The sequence below is a fragment of the Eschscholzia californica genome, unplaced genomic scaffold (genome assembly GCF_041429995.1).
Source record: "Eschscholzia californica isolate CP2 unplaced genomic scaffold, dmEscCali1.0.p SCAF_2, whole genome shotgun sequence".
Taxonomy (NCBI): Eukaryota; Viridiplantae; Streptophyta; class Magnoliopsida; order Ranunculales; family Papaveraceae; genus Eschscholzia; species Eschscholzia californica.
Window position 1 is genome coordinate 25,678,741 of NW_028238309.1, and position 25,136 is coordinate 25,703,876.

The window sequence follows — 25,136 nt, forward strand, 5'->3', positions numbered from 1 at the left end:
ACAAGGCAGTTAAAATCACGAAGGAGATGAGAAACTGAGATGAGGTTTTTCTTGAAGGAAGGAACTAACAGGACATTATTGAGAGAAAAATTAGATGAAGGAAGAAGTATATTAGAAATACCTGATACTGGAGCAACACTACCAGTACCCACCATTACATGAGCAGGATGATTGATCTCAGAACGAGAAGATGTGGATGCAACATCAGATGAGATATGCATTGAGGCTCCTGAGTCAATATACCAGTTTGGGTCAAAAGGAACAGAGTCTAAACCCATGGCAGAGAAGGATTGAGCTACTTCATTGAAATGAGGAAGGTTGTAGCACTGACGAGCTGAATGACCCATTTTTCCACAATATTGACATATTAATGGTGAAGAAGGAGGAGGACCAAGAACAGAAGAATGACTTCGTTGATAAGATCTGTTAGAGTGGTATCCTCTAGAAGAACCTCTGTAACCTCCTCCATAGGAACGACCCCTGTTACCTCGATGAGGAGTGAAAGAATTGGGTCTAGGAAATGAGGGAGACTGAGAAAGAAGGGTTGCTGGTTGAATGTTTTGAGAGTTAAGGAGTTCTTTTCGAAACTCATGAGTGAGTAATAATGAGTGTAGCTCAGATGAAGAAGGTTGGGTGAGACGAGTGGTAATGGAGGTGACGAAACCTTCATATTCTGGACCAAGACCAGACAAAATGACTAACACCAGTTCAGAATCAACAACTGGGTGTCCAACAGCAGCAAGAGAATCAAAGATGGATTTTAGACGAAGAAGATAATCATTAACAGATAAGGAACCTTTCTTAATTGTCTGAAGTTGTAGCTTCAGATTCATGAGTCGAGCAGAGTTAATGGAGGAGAAATTGCTAGCAAGAGAATCCCAGACAGCCTTATTTATCCAAGATAAGAGCATCTTATCAATGCGATACCAGTAAAGATAGTCAGGATTTGTGAGTGAAACAGACGAGGATTCAGAGGAAGAAGATGGTAGAAATTCTGGTGGAGCAGGGAAGGAGCCATCAACAAATTTGAATAGGTCTTGAGAATGGAGAATAGGAAGTAGCTGACTCTTCCATAAGAGGTAGTTGGAGTTATCAAGTCTAATGGAGACAAGGTGAGCAATATTAGAGAGATTAGGAAAAGAAGTGACAGATTGAATGAAGGAGGAGGAAGGAGGTGTAAGATCAGAAGGAGCAGTGACTGTAGAATCAGCCATTGAAGAAATGAAGGCGAAGGTGACGACACTGAAACCCAAGAAAAAAAAAGGATATTAAAGAGATGCTCTTGGTACCATAATAGAGATAGAACTCAAGATACCCTAATGTGTTAGGGTATTGCTATATTTATAGAGAGGATGAGAGACAATACAATTACAAGAGTAACCTTGTCAAAAAGGAAATATACAAATATATACATTACTACTAATAATAGGTCCTTCCCCTACAACAGGGGCTGAGGTGTCATTGGCAGTAGAGACATATTTATGTGAAGATTGATCAATGCTTGAGACCTGTCTAGAATCAAAAGTCATATGATCTGTAGCACCATAATCAATTATGCAAGTACTATTCGAAACATTTGTAGACATATTTAAAGTCTTGCCTACATTACCTGTAGTGGCTACAGTCGATGAAGCTTGTTTTAACAGTTGGATCTACAAGGGTCTTCTTAAATTTTTTCTTTCGATTATGATCCCACCATTCTGGATAGCCTAATTCATAACAATGACTTTTGGTATGACCAATTTTGTTGCAGTGAGTACACTTATAAGTAGTTTTGTCAGATTGACCAACAACTTTAGCAAAATTTGAATTTGCCCTATTGCGAGCCATTATTGCGGAAGCATCAGTTGCCCTTCACTTTAGCTAAACTGGAAAACAAGATGAAGATGAAGATGAAGGCTCTTTCCCTTTCAATCCATATAAATCCCAAACCCAAATTTAAGACTGTTGGCTCTGGTACCAAGTTGAAATTGATCAAAGAAATTTTTTATTCCTTGATGGTTTACAAAAGAAATATAAGACTCTATTTATAGAGTTACAATACTACTAGTTTCTAATTTTACTAGTTCCTAATATTTTACTAGTTTCTAATAGTTTATACTAATACAGTTACTAGTTCCTAATTTCAATCTAGTTTCTAATATTTGATATTTCCTAATATATATTATATCGTATAGAAAGATATTTCAACATCCTTCATCAAAAAAAAAATATATTTCAACATAAAACATGTAAATTTTTATTTCGCACATAAAGGGCCTCTTTTTTCATTTCCCTTTAGGCCACCCAAACCCTTGGGCCAGTCGTTAAATTCCTGAAAGCCAAATATTTTCCTAAGACAGACTCTCCGGGTCCGGCCAAATCCCATCACTCATGAAATTGGAAAGTAATTAGAAAGCACTATGATCTTATTAATAGTCATATCACTTGGGAGGTGCAGACGGGGGAAAACATTAACATTTGGAAAGACAATTGGATCCCAGGAGTTAACGAGTAAATTCAAAATATAAACAATTCTACCCTAACTACTGTGTCTCAACTTATAAGTAATAACATGTGGGACGATAGCATTCTTAGACAAAATTTCAATGAAACCATCAGCAACCTCATCAAAGCTATTCCTATTCAGCCTGAAGGAACTGATAAAATGAAATGGAATCTAACTAAATCAGGAAATCACTCTGTCCGATCAATGTATCAGCACCTGAGTTCGATTAACCAGTCTACTCCTCCTGAGGAAGTGAACTGGAATTTTATTTGGTCTATTCCCACCATCCCTCGCATTCAGCTCTTTATTTGGAAAATTTGCACTAAAGCGCTTCCAGTTCGTCAGCGGATAGGTAAGTATATTGGTGATATGTTTAATTGTCCAAACTGTTTAGAAATAAAAACTATTGAACATGCTCTCTTGTACTGCCCCCTTGCGAAAAATATTTGGTTTCATTTTAACATTATCTCGACTAATATCCCTTATCTATCTGAATGGATACTTTCGTGGCAGAATCCGAATCAACTTAGTTGTACCGCGGATAATATACATTTTGTTACAATTTTATGGCGCATATGGAAAACTAGGTGTGATCACTGCTTTCAGCAAACCTTATACAATGTTAACAATATTTTAGATCTTATTAAAACTTTTCCCAGGATTAATCCTGCTCAGTTAAAGGCTCGACCTGCAACTGTAGCCAGATGGCAACCCCCTCCCCATCCTTTCATTAAAATAAACGTTGATGCATCTTTTGTGAATGTTGAACAACTCATCGGTACCAGTTTCATAGTACATGACTCTCAATCGAAATTTGTATTTGCTAGCGTGCATACGGCTAGAGCCAGGAACAGTGAAGAAAGTGAGGCATTAGCCATTCTCAACAGTCTTATTTGGATAAAAGAAAATAACCACATGCAGGTCATAATTGAAAGCGACAACATCAACTTGATCAAACACCTTAACAACCCTAGGCATCAAGTGCAATGGCAATCTTTGGCGCATATTTGCAGTATAAGAAACATCAAGCGTGATATCCAACAGGTTAAATTTAGTCACACAAATAGAAATGCAAATTCTCACGCGGACAAACTCGCTAAATGGGCTCGAAGGAAGGAGAGATAAAAAATGTGGAGTTGTATTCCCTATTTTCTTTTACATATGTATTGTAATGCCACTCTGAATGCTTAGTTCTTAATATATTTATCCTTAACAAAAAAAAAAACCCTTGGGCCAGTCCTGCTTAAATCAACCAAAACCCATTCGGCACAAGAAAGAGATGTTTCTATTATGAATACGTTTTCAATGAAAAACCGCAAAATAATAAAATAGTATTGATGAGACAATTGGACGTAGCAGAAAACTAGGAAAAACTAAGAACTTTGGTTAAAACATGAAAATGAATATGAACTCTCAATTAAAGACAAAAGATCATTATTTAAGTAGGAAAATGTCTTTATCCTTCCTTAAAAATGTCTTTAGTGCCCTAAGATTGCTCTCTAATTATACCGTAGTAGATATAATCTTAATCCTAAATATCTTCAAAATAAAATTAACTTTACAATCTCTTAAACAAAATCCTAAATATCTTCAAAATAAAATTAACTTTACAATCTCTTAAACAAAATCAGGAAGTTCAAAATTTAAGAAACAATAATGAGATTGTCAATTTTAAGGCGTTAAGAATGCATTTCAGCCCCAAAATTGGAAAGTCCATGGAAAAGCATGCATGGATCTTTATCATCTAGTCGTTTTCCATGAAAAATGCGATTTTCACAAGACTTTGGCATCTTTACTCTTGAGTTCTTGCTTTTATAGATTGCCTCCTTCATATTCGATATAGTTTTCAGCCGATGCATCTACATCAAATGGTTCGAAATAATTTGAAGAAGAGAGAAGTAAACAACAGTGAGTTCCACGTATCAGGTACTCCGGGCAAACACCAATGACTGCAATCTGCATTTAACTCTGGTTTCGCTCTTTGCTCCATTGTCAACAATTTCCCTCGCCTACTTGTGTATATTGTTGGGTGAGCGTCTTTTCGATACTCTGATAGTTTTGTGATGTTTAAATACTTGGTTGGTGTTTGCATTTCTGATATTGTTTGTACGACGGTCTCAACTATAAATTTTGGAAACGATGTTCTGTACGAGTCGTCATTGATAGGCTGTGTTTGATTATAGCACCACTGTTTTCTGCATTTGAAACATTCATACGTTAATTCAAACTTACAATTTCCAAATTTTATAGACAATGTACTCGATTGTCTATCTTATCATACATACCCGTTGTGTCTAACAGAAGAGCTCCTAAAAAAGACCGTTGTTTTGGCTGGATCAACGTTGAGATCAATCCAATTAGCCCATGTTTTCATGGCTATTGTGAATGCAGTTTCCACATCCATATCCTTCACCAACTTCCCATGATGCTTATAGAAATCCCACCTGCATTATTTTTTACCCCATAACCATTTTGCTCTAATTTAAGTGTTCACATGTGTGTGTGAATATGGTGTAAATATAATGTATTTTAGACAACAAATATAAAAGAATTACGTTTGCATCTTCCCCGTATGTGTCCACCAAAATCCAGTATTGAAAATCATAATATCCGCCCCTCGCCATTGACTTGCTGAAGGGACGAGACTATCGATCTTCAGAACCCTATCATTGTTGATGTTTTTATCATTTAAATCAACCAGAAACGGACTCCAAAAGAACTCAATTGTGCAATTATAGTCCTGTTTAATTACAACAACATGTTTAATTTTAAGCAGATTAAGATAAACTCTTCATTGACCGGATAAGTAAGAACAAAAAGATGTTACAATTAGTTATAACTTCAGTTGGTAGTGCATGTATTCCAAAACGCTGGAGGTACCAGGTTCGATTTCAACGGAGGTGAGATCCATGGTTTATTGAACGTCGAATTTAAATATTACGGAAAATATGACCTAAAGCCCAACAAAACTACTAACTTAAAATCCATCTAACTACTTTATTTATATCCAAATACAATAATCCTGAATTTCCATTTTCATGAGATCGAATCTGGAACCTCCATATTGCAGAATAGATACACTTCCAAAAAAGTACCAATTGTTGGTTATTTTTTATATTAACATCATACATCTAAATGAAATAATGATAATGAACTAGATGGTTCTTGGTGGTTAACTAGAGAAAGCTTCTATTTAGAACCAAGAGAAATGAGATTTAATATATAAAAGATAGATCCAAGCAGACTTTTATTTTTGTTTATGTAACTCATGGTAAAGTAAAATACTCATGAATAAGTTCCGGGAAAAAGGCTTTTATTGGAAGGCACTGACTCCAAGTCCCCAAAGTTGATCCCAAAAAGTCAACTCTTAGTAAATTGATCATGACAAGATGAGCAATGATAGATTGATAGGTGACCAGAAAAATTAGGCAAACTCAGTCACCAAATTTTATGTGATTTGTTATCATTCGGTGGTTTAGTAGATCGAAAAGTAATAGCAATCATGAATGACGGCCAGACACAGACTATGTTAAAATTATAAACTCAAAAGGTATTTACTTATTTATTCATTAAATTAGTGTTAGATGAGGTGGATTAGTGTTAGTAGTTAAGTAATTAGAGAGTTAATTTTAGTGGGATTAATGTACTAATTAGTGGGGTTAATGTACTAGTTAGTGGGTTAATGGATGAGTTAGTGGAATCATGTTACTAGTGGTCTTAGTTAGTGGGTAGAATTTGGGTCTATAAATAGACCAGTCTTTGTAGTTTATTTTCATCAAATAAAATCAAGTCAAGTAATTCAATTCAAGTTAAATATCTTCTTTATTCTTCTTTGTTTGTGCAAGTATTTTTAATTTCCAACATTTGGTATCCGAGCTAGAATTATTTTGTGATTACTAACCGAATTACAAAATGAATGGATCAATCCAACCTCAGCTTCCGCGATTTTGTGGGAAAAATTTTGATCAATGGTGTATCCAAATGAAAGCATTATTTGGCTTCCAGGAAATTTGGGAGGTTGTCGAATTTGGGTATGTAGAGCCAGTTGATCAGGCAGCACATGAAGCTCTCTCTCAGGTCCAAAAAGATAGTTTGAGAGAGAACAGAAAGAAGGATAAGAAGGCATTGTTCTTTCTCTATCAAGCTGTTGATGAGATTGTCTTCGAGAAAATCTCAAGAGCTGAAACAGCTAAAGAAGTGTGGGGCTTGTTGCAAAGATCCTACAAGGGTGATGAGAAGGTAAAAAATGTAAGGTTGCAGACTTTACGAGGTGAATTTGAATCTCTTAATATGATTAACTCTGAAAATATTTCTGATTATTTTTCTAGAGTTCAATCTATTGTTAATCAATTGCGGGTTAATGGTGAACATTTAACTGATCTTCGTGTTATTGAGAAAATCATGAGATCATTAACAGGTCGTTTTGACTATGTTGTTGCTGCAATTGAGGAAGGAAAAGACCTCTCAACTATGTCAGTTGAAGGTTTGATGAGTTCATTATGTTCTCATGAACATAGGATGAACCAGAGAGCTGCTGCAGGGTCTATTGAACAAGCTTTTCAAAGCAAAGTGACTCTGCTTGAAAAAGGTGGTTTTAATGGTGAAGAGAGTCATGGTAAAGGACCAAAAAAATTTGGAAGGTATGACAAATCTAAAGTTAGATGTTTTCGTTGCAAAAAATTAGGTCATTATAAGTCAGAATGTAGAGTTTCCAAGAAATATTCAGAGCATGCTAACTTTGCTGAAGATGATGTAGAAGAGGGAGAAATTCTTTTATTGGCTTGCAGAATGGATGACGATTCAGTTGAAGATTCTGATGAAATTTTAGACGAAGATTTAGATGATTATTCGGTAGAAAGTGATGAAGATGGAGTTTGGGACTGTCCGGTTAAAGAAGATCATCAAATAAAAATTGATACGGATGATGAGACAGTAGCTTCAGAATCTCAAGTAATTGAGATTACACCTATTTCTCTGAATATTGATGATAATTCAAATCTAGAATTATGTCCCAGTTCAACTTACATTCAAGTTTTGTCAAGGTTTGATGACTACGTTGTAAGCAATGATAATAATGGGTCTAACGAATATTTTTCAAGTGTTATATCTTTTGCAGATTGTAATCACACCAAACCTATCACTGTTAAAGAAGCAGTAAAAAATGTGGGGTGTATTTCTGCTATGGACGACGAAATTTATCCAATTGAGAAAAGTGATACTTGGGAGCTAAATTCTTTTCCTGCAGAAAAGAAGTCAATTGGATTGAAATGGTCAGTCAAAACCAAGTACAAACTAGATGATGAAGTAGACAAATTAGTTGTTAAAGGGTATGATGAAAAGCCAGATTGATATGAAGTTTTTAAGTTGATGATTAAATGACTAATATCTTTTATTAAGTCATTGAAGGTCCATTGATTTTTTCAAGTCGAAGGTCATGATGGGTGTCATAATGTTTGAGTTTAAGGGAGAGTGTTAAAATTATAAACTCAAAAGGTATTTACTTATTTATTCATTAAATTAGTGTTAGATGAGGTGGATTAGTGTTAGTAGTTAAGTAATTAGAGAGTTAATTTTAGTGGGATTAATGTACTAATTAGTGGGGTTAATGTACTAGTTAGTGGGTTAATGGATGAGTTAGTGGAATCATGTTACTAGTGGTCTTAGTTAGTGGGTAGAATTTGGGTCTATAAATAGACCAGTCTTTGTAGTTTATTTTCATCAAATAAAATCAAGTCAAGTAATTCAATTCAAGTTAAATATCTTCTTTATTCTTCTTTGTTTGTGCAAGTATTTTTAATTTCCAACAGACTACTCCAATTTTTGTATATTCTAAGTGATTTATTGCCTTTTTGGAAAGTTCTATAAATCATATGTTGGTAAAAGAAAAACAGCATAGGATGAGAAAACTGAAGGAAAAATGACACATGACATACTATGAAGCAATCTCCTGTAGTGCCCTTCCACTAAGAATACTGAGTTCTTATTATACTTCGAAGCATCTAGTCATGCAATTTAGCTCTGGATTTTGTCTACAAATAAGAAAATGGTCGAATATATAGAACAACCAGTGAGGATCTAACCAGGGGCGGATCCATGGGGGTGCGAGGGGGTGCAGCCGCACCCCATGGATCCTCCCGAAAAAAATATAATAGTAATGATAATTTTTTTTTTTTATGTAGGTATATATATAACTATATAGATATCTAATGATGTGTGAATACGGCATAAACAAGCGTTCGGCTAAATTGTGAGAGCTGTTGTTGTAGTTTGATCTCGAGTGTGTGGTCGTGTGATCGAATCCATCCCTAAACATTTTTAATAACTTCTTTTTATGTGTACGTTATCATGCGTACAAATGTCTGGCTTAAAGGTGAGAGCCCTTGTTAGACTTTGGTCACGAGTGTGAGGTCGTGGGATCGAATCCCTCCTCAAACATTTTAAATAACTTTTTTTCGTGCGTATGTTACAATATATCTTTTCATGCATATAAATGATAGTAAGCAGAACTTAGCTTAGCGGTTGTGTGCTTGTGTCAATGCTTTGGATCTTGAAGTCGTGAGATGGAGTCCTATCGTATTCAATTTGAGTGGGCCATATAAAGTACTACAATACTTTGGATCTTGAAGTCGTGAGTATTTTTATTTTTATGGTTTGAACTTGCTAGGACATTGGTGAAAACTAAGAGAGATAAAACATATAGTTTATTTGCGAAAAAAAAATTATTTAGGTATATAAATCTGCACCCCCTAAGTGAAAATTCTGGATCCGTCCCTGGATCTAACGCGACAATTATATAGCAAAGTTGTATATAAGGGAACAAAAACTTTTCGAAACCGAATCACATTGTTAATCAAGAACTTTGTTGTGAAAGATAAAGTTAAGAGTCTTCCAATGTCTATTCTGCACATTGACACGAACTCTAATATAGTGGACCCGTTCAATAATGGTTTAGTACCTAAAGTTTTCCGTGAACATGTGCTTCTTATGGGGATTTTAAGATCCTATTGATTAGTGGGAGTTTTGTTATCTTATTTTGGTTGTTCTTTTTATTTCTGATCGTTGGACAATTTTTTGTTATTGTGTTCTGATATAGTATTTTACTGCTAAATGAAATTATATATTTTCTCAGGACTCTCACAGTAGGTGTATCAATTGAGTCACTTTATTAAATGGAAATAGGCATGTGTAGATCACATGACATCAATGTTCATGCTACACATCAACAACTCATCAATTTTGTTAATTACATCAACAAGGTGACAATTAAAATTCTAGTCATGATAAATACCACAAAAGCCGATAAGATCTCATGTTGTTGTAATTAATGAACGAAATAATGCATGATATTGGAAGCCCTGAGATTATATTTCTTATGTGTACAATAAAGTTCTGAAGTTATATAATTTATGAAACATCTCAAGCCCATGCACAGTGGGTGATTAGTAGTACTTTTTATACTAATGCCTAATTTCCACTAATACATGTGCTTATTATATAATATAAATTAGAGTTAATTCCTATTTGGCCTCCTACTTTGTGATCAGTTTCTTTTATGACCCCATGCTTTTTGTAAATTTAAATTTGACCCCCTATTTTTATGTAATGTCATAACTACCCCTCCCATTAATATATTTTTAAAATAAATTTAATTATTAAATATCTCTCTCCACCTCACATCCCTCTCCACCAAACATGTCTCTCCACCTCACCTCTTTCTTCTCCGACGAAGATCGCCAGACGAAAAATTTTCCGGCCGACGACCTTCAACATAATTTTTTTTTTAACTCTCCTCTTTCTCTCTCTAAAAAAAAATCTTCCCTTCTCTTTCTAAATATTCCAGCGAAAGGGGTTCCTCTTTGCCGGAAAAACCAGATCGAGATCTGGTTTCGAAGTGAAACCAGACCGAGATCTGGTTGTTTAAACCAGATCTCGGTCTGGTTTTTCCGCTAAGGGGAACCCCCTTTGCCGGAATATTTAGAGAGAGAAGAGAGGTTTTTTTTAGAGAGAGAAAGATCAGAGTTAATTTTTTTTTTATGTTGAAGGTGGACGGCGACCTTCGTCGGAGAAGAAAAAGGTCAGGTGGAGAGACATGTGTGGTGGAGAGGGATGTGAGGTGGAAGTGAGGTGGAAGTGAGGTGGAGAGAGATATTTACTAATTAAATTTATTTTAAAAATATATTCATGGGAGGGTAGTTATGGCATTTACATGAAAATAGGGGGTCAAATTTGAATTTACAGAAAATAGGGGACCATAAAGAAAGCTGATCACGAAGTAGGGTGCCAAATAGGAATTAACTCTATAAATTGATTGACTTTATGGTCTTAAAAAATGATCTAATCAATTTAGAAATAATGGACCATAAAATATTTGTTGTATGTTCGAGGGCATGTTATAGATGTGTTATGTGTGAAGCCCTTAAAAGTAATTATCAAATAGTAATAGTCTCGTTTATAATTACTTGGGTAATTGTCAATAGTTACTTGAGCAGTCCACCACTCTTTGGTGTAGTGGTAGGACATCCCTCTTAAGCGCATGAGGTCTTGGGATCGAGTCTCGGGGGAACCCGTTTATTACCAAGATTTATCCCATGTAATTTAGGCACTAAATAAATTAGATTTTGTCGGACTTTAGGCTGGCTTTGGGCCTCTTTAGTTATTAGTTTAACTTAGGCGGTTATCGTGCTTATCACATCTTAATGATGTATCAATGCCTTGTAACGACTAACGTAGAACGTAGTCGATTTCTCAAAAAAATAGCTACTTGAACAACTACCATTCATTTAGGGAAAATCTGTAAACCAATGATATATACTGATTTTTCGTTCCGTAAATAATGGAGGATGCTACAAAAGTAAATCTAAGTTAGACAAAAATTGGAATCAATTGTCCATCAAGAACGAAAAAGTCCCTCAAGTGAGAGAGTTGACTCGAAAATGGAAACTGTTGATTTCGTGTAGTATTAGGCGTTGACTTGTACCCTCTTCTAACACCCATATTTACAAGAAATCAGAAACTGTTTAGGTCTAATGGTTTAGAAGATTTTTCCATATTTCAAGGGAATATATCAACATCTATCCGTTCTTCAAATAATGGATTATGGTAAATTGCTTTTTTCTTTTATTTCGTCTCGTTAATTCATCAAACAAATGTTTGGACTATATTATCATTTTTTATGCGTTACATGATTTCATTTTTTACATAAAGCATTGAAAATCCATCATATATATGTGTGTGTCTATATATATATATATATATATATATGGTCGGTGATTTGGGAAAATAAGAAAATTATCTGGAGTAGAAAATTTTAAAGGGAAGATGTGAATTTTGATGAATTTTTCGGGATGCAAAATTATAAAGGGAAACAAGTCATCTTCTTCCTCATCTCTTACCACCAACGCAGGCTACCACCACCAACTCTGGTCACCACCTCTAACTCCGACCATAACTATTTCTTTTTTCTTCTTCTTCCTCTTCTCTCCTTCCAATAAAACTACAAACTCCGTTAATCTTTCTTCTCGTTACTCCTCCCTCTCCATTTCTCTCTCTCTCTTTATTTAATCCGGCGAAGGAGAAGATTCCCTTCGCCTGAAAGCCGAATCAGTTCCGGCTAGTGGTTCGGGGTTCTACCAAAACTAGTGCGGTTTTGAGAAATTCCAAAACTGCAGTGGTCTAGGGTTCTCCCAAACCAGTGCCGTTTTCCGGCGAAAAAAATCGTCGAAAAATGGCTAGATAGTACGAGAGGAAAGAGAAAGAGAGAAGAGAAGAGAGAGGAGAAGAGAGAAAAACACTTCACTCAAAATGGTTTCTCCCTAACAATTGAATTAAAATAAGTCAATCAAAATTGACTAATTTTTCCAAAAGTCTTTGCACCACGGATAATTTTTTTATTTCTCCAAATCACCTGCCATATATATGAGGAGAACCCTAAAAGTGGTAGGAAAAAAGATGTAAGTTACTAGCTCTCTCAGTCTCTCTTTCTATGATATGCAAGGAAGTATGGAACGACATAGATGAAGTAGAACTTACTTTTGCTTTGAAAACCTTGTAAACATCACTCTTGACATCAACTTCGGCCCGATTACGAGGAATGGACGAGTATAGAAGACATGAAAGAGACTCCCATTGGTTCCTATTTATTGAATCTCCTACTACTGTCACCCTTTTCCCTCTCAATCTCTCCAACATTTCCTTCCCATTCCACCTGATGATTATCATCCAAAACATAACTCAGTTTCAATAATATTGCTTAGTAAGATACATAATTAATGTATTGCATATATATATATATATATATATATATATATATAATATATATATATATATATATATATATATATGTATGTATGTATGTGTTCTTAGTTACTGACCTAGGTATATGACAGTCCTTAGCTTCCCACCTCCATTTCTCATATTCGAATTCAGGTCGTCCATTTCTTCTGCAGCTAACTTGATCACTAAGAAACGGACACTTCCGATTTTTATAAAATGGGCTTCCTTTTGGATCATAAACCCATTTACCATCAAAAACATTACATTCTCTTCCTGATTCATTTTCTGATAACTTCTCATATGTTGTATTGTATTGCGAAGGGAGCTCCGGGTCAGTCCCAGGTTGAGAATTATAAATGGTGTAAGCACTAGTATTTGCAAGGTTTCCAGACATTGTTATCATCGTTGTCGGTGCTGTTGCAGCCGCAGATGTTGTTTCTGTTGCAACTGGTGATGCTATTGTTGGTTCTGTTGCAATCGTTGTTGGTTTTGGAAGTGCAACATCTGTTGGTGATGTTGGTACTGTTGCCAATGTTGTTGGTTTTGGAAGTACGTCATCGGTTGGTGATGTTGGTACTGTTGCCAATGTTGTTGTTTTTGTTGTTGATATTGATTTTATGATCTCAAGAGGGGATAGATTTGGGGTTTGGTACAAGAAGGTTAGAAATGATAGAAGAATGAAAAAACCAAGTAAAGTTGTAAAAGTACCTAATCTCCCCTTGTAGTTAATGAGGTTGTTGCTAAAATTGGTTTCAATGGCAACTTTGGGATTGGGATTTGTTGTCTTCATCTTGTTGTTTTCTCTAGTTTAGTGAGAAGGCAGGATATAAATCTTTGGTGTTGTCTTTGGTGAAAATATATTATCTAGTTTTTTATATAAATGACCTATGAGGAATCCTACTAATTAAGAGTATCTAATAAATAAAATTGCAGTTGGTTTCTCTATCAATTAGTTACTACATCAAATCTCCAACACTCTTACTTGCAACTTCGAGTTGTTGTTTAATAGACAACCTTGGATCCCAAATGGAATTAAAGAAGATCCAACACTGACAAAACGTCTGTATCCCTTGTATTTGTGATTGATGAGACATGTTGACTTTGCTTGCATATCATGTGGTCATTATTATGGGATGTATTTATTTCTTTTTGTTAATTATGAAATATTTAATGTAAAGAAAATTATGTTAATAATGATTTACAGGGTAAGGACCAGGACAATTAGATAACTTTAAGAAGACATTTGCTTAAGAATCCGAGCCCCCTTTATGCCATCTTAAATGACGCAAGGAAACACCCAAAGAAATTTTTTGGGTTTTTGAACTTACCCCCTCATCACTATTGGTAATTGAGTTTACCACCCTCAATAATGAGTAATTGAGTTTACTCCCTTAGATTTGTTATTTTTGACAAAAACACAAAGGTTGTGTTTGGCGTACGTGAAATAAATGTGACTACCAAAAACAATTATCATTCAATATGATTGCTCGTAGTTGTTCCACTTCACTTTTATTGTTTGATTTAGTCGGTAATAAAATTAGTAAAGATTGATTTTGGTTGTAATTTGTGATTTTATCATCTCTTGCCAAACATGCCCTTAGTAGTTTTGCTAAAAATACAAAATTCAAGGGGGTAAGCTCAATTACTAATTACTGAAAAAAATTACTACTAATTAGTTTTGAGGGGGTAAGTTCAAAAAACCCAATTTCTTTTTGTATGTGAGCTAAACTTCGAAATTTTTTTATAAACTCTCCTATATAGAGAAAGTGTTAAATTTATTAACTAAATTGACAACTTAATACTGTTGAAAATGGACTTGAAACCAAATTTGTTTTAGGGCTTAATATGAAGTATAAAGAAGTGTGAGTTTGAGTAAAATAGTGTTATCAATTAGAAGTAGTAAAAGAAGTGGTGAAATTCAAGTATACGAAAAGAGAACTCAATTCCAGTGCAGACAGACTAACTAAATGGGCAAGGAAGAAAAACGCGAACAAAATGTGGAAGAATATACCTTGTATTGTAGTTAATAAATATTGTAATAACGCCGTTATTTAATCTATGAAAGCTAGTTCAACAAAAAAAGAAGTAAAAAGGAACTAGATGATGCAGACGTATAACATGTGGGCCCACGTCCACGCGTGCCCACATCCTATTCGGCCATAATAGTAGTCCTAGTTAGTATAGGATTAGGAAGTTACTTTAATTTGATATTTCTTTATTTTGAAGTTTCTATGTTTTGAGTATTTTATTATTTTAGGAATCCTAGTTTGAGTCTATCTAGGAAGTTTGTTATCCTATAAAAGGGGGTCTAGTCTATTTTATTATTCGGATTGAAGAGAAACCTTTGAAGTTAATTAAGTTTTAGTTTATTTATCGTTTTCTTTACAGTTCTTCGTTTATTTTATTGTTCTTATTTTAATTCCGCTGCGTCTACATCAAGTGGTATTCAGAGGAATTTTTTTTATTTCTCAAAAAAAAAAAAATGGATACATCTCCTCTTGAATGTTGGAAAAAATTTCCACGTTTATGTTGGGATCCAATTAGAGATACAATTCAATTTTATATGGATCGGAAGGATGAAAGAAAAATTCATCAAGTGTCTAAAATTCCACTCTTCGAAGGTCAATTCCATATAAATTTCTGGATTCAACGCATGGAAGATTGGTTCAGAAATCAAGAAGTTCATGACAATGATAAAGGTTTTTTGGTTGAACAACATATGTCCGAAAGAATTTATGAACAATACAATGCAATGCAATGGAGACTCATTGACGAAGGAAAACAAATCATAGACGATTGGACGACGTTGAAAAGCATCCTCAGGTATGATTTTCTTCCTCTCGGTGAATGTTTGTCATGTGTAGAAACAAAAATTGAATTGAGAAGACAGTTCTCCGAAGTTACTTCAGTCATTAAGATCGATGATATTGAAGGAGAAGTTCAAGGAAAAAGGAACAAAATTCTCTCAATGACCGAGGAAGAAGAAAGAAGTAAATTTTCTTCATCAAACCTAACTTCTATTCGTGATGTGAAGAAACCATGTTCGGACGAATTATTTGATGCATATGCAATTCCGGGAGAAGACATCCTTGTTTCGAATCATAAAATTTTTCCTACACCATATTCAATGCAAAATTCGCCATATTCACCATCACCTCCATCTTCTAATTCTAGTGCTACACGAAATATTTCCGCTACAAAACTGCAATTTTGTCATATATCGGCTAAGGTAGTATATGTGGGTTCTTTCATCGATTTAAAGGACGACGGACGATGTCTAAATTTATTGGACATTTATACGTTGGCATTGTTTTTGCGAGTATCTTGGCAATATATGATTCAGCTTATAGTTGGTGGTATGGTCCAGATTTGTCTTCTACGGATTTTCAGCAAATTTCATGAAAAGTGGGAATTAAGGATAGGTATGGCGAAGTTCATCATATGCGGGTGCATCAAAAGGTTTTCTTCATTGAAAAGGTTCGGGACGAACCTTCTGGGAACAGGGTGCTGATGCAGGCGCATAACATGTGGGCCCACGTCCACACGTGCCCACATCCTATTCGGCCATAATAGTAGTCCTAGTTAGTATAGGATTAGGAAGTTACTTTAATTTGATATTTCTTTATTTTGAAGTTTCTATGTTTTGAGTATTTTATTATTTTAGGAATCCTAGTTTGAGTCTATCTAGGAAAGTTTGTTATCCTATAAAAGGGGGTCTAGTCTATTTTATTATTCAGATTGAAGAGAAAAACCTTTGAAGCTAATTAAGTTTTAGTTTATTTATCATTTTCTTTACAGTTCTTCGTTTATATTATTGTTCTTATTTTAATTCCGCTGCGTCTACATCACTAGAGTTCTTTTTTGTATATCTAGAATAATCAAGTGACAGAAAGAAGAAAAGGTGTTCTTAAACGAAGATCGTTGATGAAGAGAATGGAAGAAATCTACAAGTATGTATTAAGGCTATTATCAAGTTATGGATGTGTATGTTTTTGTTAATGAGAAAAAACATCTGGTGTTTATGTTCAATAAAGGTTTGTTATTGAAAAATAATTAATTTGAGTATATTGTATTAGATTGTTATGTTATAATTTGTATATCTTCTTGATCTCCAACTAATGGTATCAAAGCCATATTAGTTTATCATTAGACTTTTCAACATTTTGAGAATCAAGGGTTTGTGAAATTTTTTTGGGCATCTTGTAAGAAAATGTCAATATGATAAAACGTTAAATACCAAAGTTAACAAAAGAGAACTATGAACATCGGTGTATCCAAATAAGTGTATTATTGGGATATCTAGACTTGTGGGATATTGCTCAAAATGGTCTTGTAGAAATTAGAACCAACTCAAGAAAAAAAGAGTATTATGAATGATGTACAAACGTGTGTTCTTAAAGACTCAAGAAAAATGAATAAAAAAACTTTATTTCTTATCTATTAAGGAATTGATGGTCCTACATTTGAAAAAGTGTCTGAAGCAAAATCATCGAAATAGGCTTGGAATATTCTTAAGAATTCATTTAGAGGAGTTGATAAAGTGGTGAAGGTACCTCTTCAAAATTTGTGTTGTGAATTTGAAAAGTTAACCATGAATGGGGGGGACTTATCTCTGATTATGTTCCAAAAGTATTTTCGAATGTTAACAAAATGGAGAGGTGTGGTGAAAAATGTGATGATGTTGGGGTGATGGAGAAGATTCTACGCTCTTTGACACCTAAGTTTAATAATGTGGTTATTGTTAAAGAAAAGTCAAAAGACTTGGACTCTATGACGGTGGATGAGGGAAACATTACAAATTTATAACTTTAAAGATCAATAAAAATATTGCAAGTTCTTCAAATTATTCGGTGGATCAAGCACTTCAAGCAAAACTCATTTTAAAAGAAAAACAACATACATCCCAAAGAGAAGGATGTTGGGGTTTCCTCCTAGTGGGGAAACCTGAAGGAGATATATTCTGAGTCTGAAGGTATGACCTTCCTGATAGAAATATATCCTAAAGGGCTCAAAGTATAACCTTCCGAAAGAGTGTCCTTCGACCAAGATGGCAATGCGTACAATTTGGCTTATAGGATAATGATGACCTGATTTGGAAGATTAATCAATCCGGTTCAATTAGGAGTCGTAATGCTTAGCTAGAAGCCGCTTACGATTATCGGATCACTTCGGTTTTCCGCGGCTAACATAAACCGGATCCTACAACGGGTTACACATAAGAATGGTAACTTGAACAGTGAGAATAGACTGATGGGAACTAGTATATAGATGGATATGATCCAGTCTGATAATACTTAAAAGATAGAAAAGAATCAGGCTCGAAAGAAAAGTCTGTAAAGGCAAACACACACTTTTTGGGCCGGGAAGGGAATCCCTTTAAGGGATTCCCCTGGCCGGCCATATAAGAGAAGTGGGTAGGCCAAAACAAGCCCATAAGGGGTTGTTGTCGCCGACCGCACTAAGCGGAAATCCTAATTAGGGTTTAGTCCTAATGAGGGAATTCCAGTTAGATTTTAACTCTAACTTATGCTTATCTTTTCTGAAAGGACTTTTAGGATTCCTTATTTGAGTAGAACTCTACTAAGGTAATGCCTATCTATATAAGGACCAGTTATGAGTTCAGAAAAGGTGTGGCATTTTCTCATAAGGAAATCACTCTCTTCACACAGAAAAGGTGTGGAATTTTAGAGAAAAGCTTCTCATTCTAACTATCGAGTCCAGAAGAAGCAGTTCTTCATCTCAACCTTCAAGAAGGTCCTAGCTGACTGGAAGAAGGGAGTTCGAGTTATATAATTCGGTGTCTCAAGTAGAGGAGCTACACTTGAAGCTCTTTATCTTTTGAATACTGGTCGGAATTTAGTTCGGGAGAAAGCGATTAAAGGTATTCTTCTTCCTTCTAGTTCATAGTTAGTTCATGTATAGATCCTGGACAACTTAGTGTTAAACATTAGATGTTTGAGATTCTTCTACCAACACTAGTAACATGATTAGGGTAGTATTCGATACATGTAAAACCCAACAGTGGCATCACGAGCCGTTTGCATGAAACTATCTTTGGCTAGAACGAATTAGATTCGAACTTAAGATTGACCGATAGAATTGTTTAAATAGAGATTTGTACAAAACCTTGATTTGTTTGAAAATTTTTAAACACAATAAAACATGTATTTGAAAGGGTTTTAATGCACAGAATCGTTAAAATTTTATGTTTTTGAAAAAGGTTTTCAAAAACGGATCTAACGGATCAAAAATTTTGAAAAACGGGTTTCAAAATCATGGATTTTGCAGGTGAATAGTGCAAAAACAGCAGCTAAACACCATTAAAACCAGTAAGAAGAAGAAGGAAGAAGACGGTCGGACAATAAGTTTTTGGAAAATTCCAAAAACCTATGGCCGGACCGGCCAAGACGCGTCGAGTAGGTCTCCGGACAGAGTCCCGAGACCGTGGAACACGGGACAGGAAGACCCGGTGCGTCTAAGACCAGAATTCCTAATTCCGGACGGACTGGGAGTCCGAGATGTTCGCATCATGAAGTCCTCTTGAGTCATCCGACTTGTAAAACGATTTTGGCCGGTGATCTTGTCTTACGAGGCTAGTGGCGTTGTGTCGTTTTTTTTGGTTTTCGTTTATTGGCTTTTCGATATTTCCAAATTGTGTATTTATTGCAGAAACTAAACTCTAATATGTATATACGTAACACTTAGAGTTGTTTATTAGTTGTATCGGCGTTTTATGAGGCTTTTTTATTTTTGTGGTTCGGGTTTCGACCCAAAACTGAGTTGAGTTTGTTTAGCTTCCGCTCGATAGTTTATTTCTTGTATATGCGAATGTATGGTTTGCATGGCAGGTTTTACAGGTGCGACCGGTTCGATTTACAAAGGAGACTCTGTCGGATTTTTGTCTCGTCTGTGAATTGTCGGGACGTGGTCCTGTCTATTCTGGAACACGGGGCGTCATAGTTGGTATCAGAGTTGTTAGTTCTGGTGGCCGATAAGTCACATATAGTGTAGAGCATTGACTGCTCTAGACATTAGGGAAAGATAAAATTGGCCAAGATTAGGTGTCTGAAAGCTTCAAGATTAAAAGCGACCAAGAGTCAAAGATGCTATATATGTATTTGTTTCTTTTGATTTTCGTTTCTTGTTTCGTTTTACTCGCAAAGGAAGTCCCGGTGGTTGGCTTAAGATGGTTACGTATTTCCTTAATTTTTGTGCAAGATGGTACGAGAGTATGACAGGGGTTAAGATGTTTTGATGGTAAATTTTGGGCAGATCGACATATTGATGTGCTGGATGTATTGAAGACAAAAGTGTCTGAGGAGACTAAGTAGAGTTAGCATTGGACGATAAACAAGTTTACAAAGATCGACAACCACAAATGATTAAGGAAATTGTACTAGATATATGTATATCTGGTTCATTTGGGCAAGGATTAATATTTGTGGTCAACTTGTTCGACATTGATGGACTTGGGGTGAAATTTTGTAAGCCTAAGGTACTCGAGCAGGTGATTCTCAAATGAAGGCATTGCCAGGAGTAGCTACCCTAGGCGAACAAGAAGTGTGAGAAATGCCATCGAGTAACGAAGAAGCTACTGATTGAACCACTTAAGAAGTATTGTGTCCACAATGGAGTGACCATAACTTCAGGAAGGATATATGAGGGTTGTAGAGAGGTTCAAATATTCAGATGCGTGAAGAATGTAAGGGTGGTGAACGAGATGATTTTATCTGAATCTGAAAAAGCTCATAAGTTACTGGAACAAGAGGAACACTTAGAGCATCTATAGATGGAAAACGATAAAAAAGAGTTGTGGTATGATTTGGTCAAGAAGACGTTAAAGGAAAAAAGTAGATTTCGAGAGTTGCATTGGGAGAAAGTGTGAGTCGATTCAAATTTCAAGGACGAAATTTCTTTAAGGGGGGGGGGGGGGGGGATTGTAACATCCGGTGTTTTTAAGGTTAGTTTAGGGACTATTTTGTATTTGGTTCTAGACAAAAGAAGGGCTAAATCAACAAAGATTGCAAATTTGGGGCGGGGGGGGGGGGGGGGGGGGTATTTTGTAATCCGATCAAAACTAGGGACCTAACCAGAATTTTGTGAGATGGATAAGAGCAAATAAGAACCTATAAAAATCCTACTCTTCCCGATCATGCTCTTAAATCCCAAATTACGTATGGGAGACTGTGCTTCTTACCGTAGTCGTGGTATACATTTTCAAAGAATAAATTTTTGTGGTAGAGGAAGGGGTTATTTTTACTCAAACAACATTGATGCTAAAAAAGTTACTGAAAATCAGTATTATAATGTAGGTAGAGGTCATGGTTATCAAAAAGGAAGAGGTAGAGGGTATTTTGAATGGTATAACTGTCATAACCCTGTCATACTGCTAAAGAATGTCGCTATAAGTAACAAGATAATTATGATGAATATTGTTCTATGCATGAAAATAATAATGATGCAAATGAAAAAGATCCGCCAAGAACTTTGTTACTTGCATGTTATCATGATACTGATGTAACTGATCATGTTTGGTATTTAGACAGTGGAGCTAGCAAGTATATGACAGGTAACGAAAATTTATTCTCAAAATTAATTGAGCCAGACAGTGGACAGGTGAAAATTGGAGATGCTAGAACCTATAAAATAAGAGGTATTGGTGAAATTTTTTCACACAAAATCTTGCATAACTGAAAAAATGTCGAAGTTTATTATATTCTTGGCTTGAAAAATAATTTGCTTGTTATTGGTCATTTGTTAAGGAAATGATACAATATCCATTTTCATGGCAATAGTTGTTTCTTATAAAAAACAGATCAACTTGTTGCAAAAATTGGAGTAGCACCAAATAATATGTTTCCTCTTGAACTCCAAATTGCTAAGAAGTCTTGTTTTTCAGCTGTTCATAACAATGGAATTTGTAAGTTGTGGTATGATAGCTATTGACACTTGAACTATGGAAGTAATTTGAAATTGCTTAAAGTGAATCATATGGTTGATGGGTTGCCTGCAATTTATGAAACAAAAGAAGTTTGTGAGGAATGCCAACTCGATAAGCAACATAGAGAATCGTTTCCGAAAAAAATACTTCGAGAGCAAAAAGACCATCGGAATAGGTACATTCAGATTTATGTGGTCCATTTCCCGACTCCGAGACAGAGCTGGAATGCGGAAGCTATGTTTATGTCGGTGATTAGTGTTATCTGTGTATAATGTCGGTTGTAGAGAGAGTCGGTTGTAGAGAGAGTCGGTTGTAGAGAGTCGGTGAGGCGGTGGGATTAGGGTTTAGTGGCTATATAAACTAAACCCTAAGGAGATATCAGTAGGACACAATCTCACGAATCTCTTGTGTAAACTTGTTTGCTCATCATAGTGGAAATCATCGCGCCGTTGTCGCCGTGGAGTAGGTCTCACCAACTGAACCACGTAAATCTTTGTGTTCTGTTCTTGATTGTTCTTTACTATTCCTATTGCTTGTCTTGGATTACTCGTATTGTTCACATTAACCCTGATTGGGCATAACACATGAGTTGACTGTACGATACACACCAAAATAAAATGCTGTAACTGAAAGGAAAAATCGTACAATCATGGAAATTGTAAGATGTATGCTTAAGACAAAACATTTTCAACAAGATTTATGGGTTCTTTATTTGATTAACAAGTCTCTTACTAAAAGCTTGAAAAATTGCACACCTCCTGAAGCATGGTATGGTGTTAATGTGGGTCATTTGAGAACTTTTGGTTGTGTTGCTTATGCACACATTCCGGATGCACTAAGAAAAAAGTTGGATGATACATCAGAAAAATGTAGTTTTATAGGCTATAGTGAGATGAAAAAAGCCTATAAATTGTACAATCCAGAAACAAAGAAGATAGTGATTAGGCGAGATGTTCGATTTGATGAAAGTGGTTCTTTTGAAGTAAAAAGTGAGGGTCCTAATTGGTCTATAATTAAAGATGAAAATGGTAGTGAAACCCCTTCATCTTCTAATATTCAATCAAATGATGATTTGTTTCAAAACACACCACAAAGGAAGACAAGGAGTTTGAAGGAAAATTATGACTCAACATTGGAGCTTACTGATTTGCCTTCAAACAAGAATTTAATTGGTGTGAAATGGATCTATAATACGAAGATTAATCCAGATGGCTCAATCAATAATTACAAGGCTAGGCTTGTAGCAAAAGGTTATAACAAAAAGAAGGAGAAGATTATACTGAGGTATTTTCTTCTGTCTCTAGACTTGATACGGTTCGTCTAATTATATCTTCTGCAGCTCAGAATAATTGGAGCATCTTCTAAATGGATGTAAAATCTGTATTTTTGAATGGCGTGCTCAATGAAGAGGTTTATGTTGAACAACCTCTTGCTTTTATAGAATATGGAAAAGAAGTGATAAAGACAGTTAACAGAAGTAAAAAGTTTTAGTCATCTCCTTTTCTTGTCCATTTTCATTACCAACAAATTGGTAGCCGAGCGAGGTTCAAAAACAAATTGTGAGAAAAAGTTAAGTGAGAGATGACAAGTAGTAGTAACAACATGGTTACACTAATTCCTCGTTTCAATGGAGAGGATAATTTTTATTGGACCAACAATTTAAAAGTGTTGCTTAAATTGATGGATTTATGAAATTTTGTTGAGGAAGGTTTCATAATTCCACATAATGAAGTGGCTCCAACGATAGTCCAAAAAACCTTGTTGAGTGAAAACAAAATAAAAGACATATCCAAAGCATAAATTAAACCAATTTAGATAGGAATCAATTGCTTTTAGTTGAAGATAATGATGGACGAACAAAGCATATTTGTACCAAATATTATTTTCTACGGGAGCTTGTTAATGATAAACTTAGGTGGGTGATTTGGGAAAATAAAAACAGTATCCGGGGTGCAAAATCTTCCCCAAAAATTGGTCAACTTCAGTTGGCTCATGTTTTTTTAATTGTTAGAGAGAAACCATTATTTTCTCTCTTCTTTCTCTCCTCTTCTTTCTCTCATTTTCTCTCTCTCTCTCTCTCTCTCTCACTCTCTCTCACTCTCTCTCTCTCTCTCCCCTCTCTCGTTCTCTTACTATTTAGTCGTTTTCCGACCAAAATATCGCTTGAAACGACATTGGTTTGGGGTTTTCACAAATCAGCCAACAGTGACTGGTTTGGGAAAACCCCAAACAAGTTATTGGAGTGGATATATGACTAATTACCCCCTATTTTTGGACCTTAGACTCAAAAATTCTTATTTTTATAAACCAGAAAGTACACTGCGCGAACATTAACATTAAATAAAGTGAGCACTTTTTTACATTTCTATTTAAACTTCCAGATTAATTTATACAATGACACAATAATCTAGTATTTTTTGTTGCACTCATCAGAGCAAGAATTCAAGCATCTTTTTTCTTCTTCCAAACCTGCAATAAAAAAATCCGATAAGAAATAAGAAAATTGTTCTTAAACAACATAAAAATTTTAGAAAGTAATATTTAATTTTAATTTAAATTCTAACTGAAATTGACTGTGTGAGATTAGCAAAAACTTACGAGGATTTTCAGGGGTACTGATACTAGAGCAATAAGATAAAGCACATAGAAACTGACATGTATAGTTGTCATTGACTTCATCGATAGATAATGCTCTACGACACTTCTCCTGACAACGACGTAAACACACGTCGGCTGGATCAAAATTACAACCAAGAAAACATTTAGTAATACACCACCATCTTGCTTGAGCTTGCTCTACAAACATGCCCAACACTAAAACTGTTATCGTCAACATAATTACAGATTGATTTCCACTCATCTTACCCTTCATCTTAACCAGAACACAACTATATTTTTCTTTCCTCCTATTAGGTCTCTTACTACTTCAGATATGGTGGAGAAAGCAAAAAAAAGACTACAATTTATAAGATTTTTCTTTCTTGAATCATGATTAGGAAAATAACTTTATTAATAATACTCTATCTGAGAGATTTTGTTTTTCTAAGTCTTTTTGTTATTAAATCTCTGTTAACTAAAAGTTGGCATTGCTACATACTTTTTTTTTTTTGTAACTTGGAAATAAGGAAAACTATATATTCAGTTAGATGAGTTGGAAAAAAAAATTATAACTTAACACGTATGCTTGAGTATATCTTAGGGGCACTAAAATAATATTTAGGTGGCATGATTTACAAGAATGAGAGATATTAATGAATAGATCATATTGGTAATATCTAATAAAAGGAGATTAATTAACATTGTTTGAAAAAATATTGGGTCTTAATATACTGTGGTGATTCTGAAAAATCTTTATGATTGTAAAGTAGAAATATCTAGGTCTGCTATGTGACCATGCATATGGACGACGGCCCAACAGTGTGCCCACTCCATCAC

The 25,136-nt window shown here is 35.1% G+C and overlaps 2 protein-coding genes and 1 long non-coding RNA gene across 4 annotated transcripts; 1 reads left to right on the forward strand and 2 right to left on the reverse strand.

The window, feature by feature from the left end:
* The first annotated feature begins 2,554 nt into the window (after nt 1–2,554).
* LOC147557127 (uncharacterized) lies at nt 2,555–3,613 on the forward strand. The gene has a single exon (XM_086658758.1). The coding sequence runs from the start codon at nt 2,555–2,557 to the stop codon at nt 3,611–3,613; it is 1,059 nt and encodes a 352-aa protein (XP_086514884.1).
* A 395-nt stretch (nt 3,614–4,008) lies between these two features.
* LOC147557128 (protein trichome birefringence-like 3) lies at nt 4,009–13,761 on the reverse strand. Of its 2 annotated transcripts, XM_086658126.1 has the most exons (6): nt 13,314–13,761; nt 12,859–13,264; nt 12,518–12,692; nt 5,044–5,228; nt 4,774–4,932; nt 4,009–4,683 (listed from the first exon to the last, which is right to left on the reverse strand). In XM_086658126.1, the coding sequence occupies exons 2-6, from the start codon at nt 13,161–13,163 to the stop codon at nt 4,353–4,355; spliced, it is 1,155 nt and encodes a 384-aa protein (XP_086514252.1). In that variant the 5' UTR covers nt 13,164–13,264; nt 13,314–13,761; the 3' UTR covers nt 4,009–4,352. The 2 variants fall into 2 exon arrangements, with proteins under 2 accessions (XP_086514252.1, XP_086514251.1); XM_086658125.1 differs by having other exon boundaries at nt 12,859–13,761.
* Nucleotides 13,762–23,998: 10,237 nt separating this feature from the next.
* LOC147557129 (uncharacterized) lies at nt 23,999–24,638 on the reverse strand. Its single transcript, XR_015235059.1, has 2 exons — nt 24,300–24,638; nt 23,999–24,170 (listed from the first exon to the last, which is right to left on the reverse strand). It is a non-coding gene; the product is annotated as an uncharacterized LOC147557129 (long non-coding RNA).
* Between the last annotated feature and the right edge of the window lie 498 nt (nt 24,639–25,136).

Excerpts from the sequence above, each read along its gene's own strand:
- LOC147557128 (XM_086658125.1), bottom strand. The coding sequence starts at position 13,550 with ATGAAGACAACAAATCCCAATCCCAAAGTTGCCATTGAAACCAATTTT. Across the intron at positions 12,693-12,858 it reads AAGGACTGTCATATACCTAG|GTGGAATGGGAAGGAAATGT; the intron begins GTCAGTAACTAA and ends GATAATCATCAG. Across the intron at positions 5,229-12,517 it reads ACAAGGTTTTCAAAGCAAAA|GACTATAATTGCACAATTGA; the intron begins GTAAGTTCTACT and ends GTAATTAAACAG.
- LOC147557127 (XM_086658758.1), top strand. The coding sequence starts at position 2,555 with ATGTGGGACGATAGCATTCTTAGACAAAATTTCAATGAAACCATCAGC.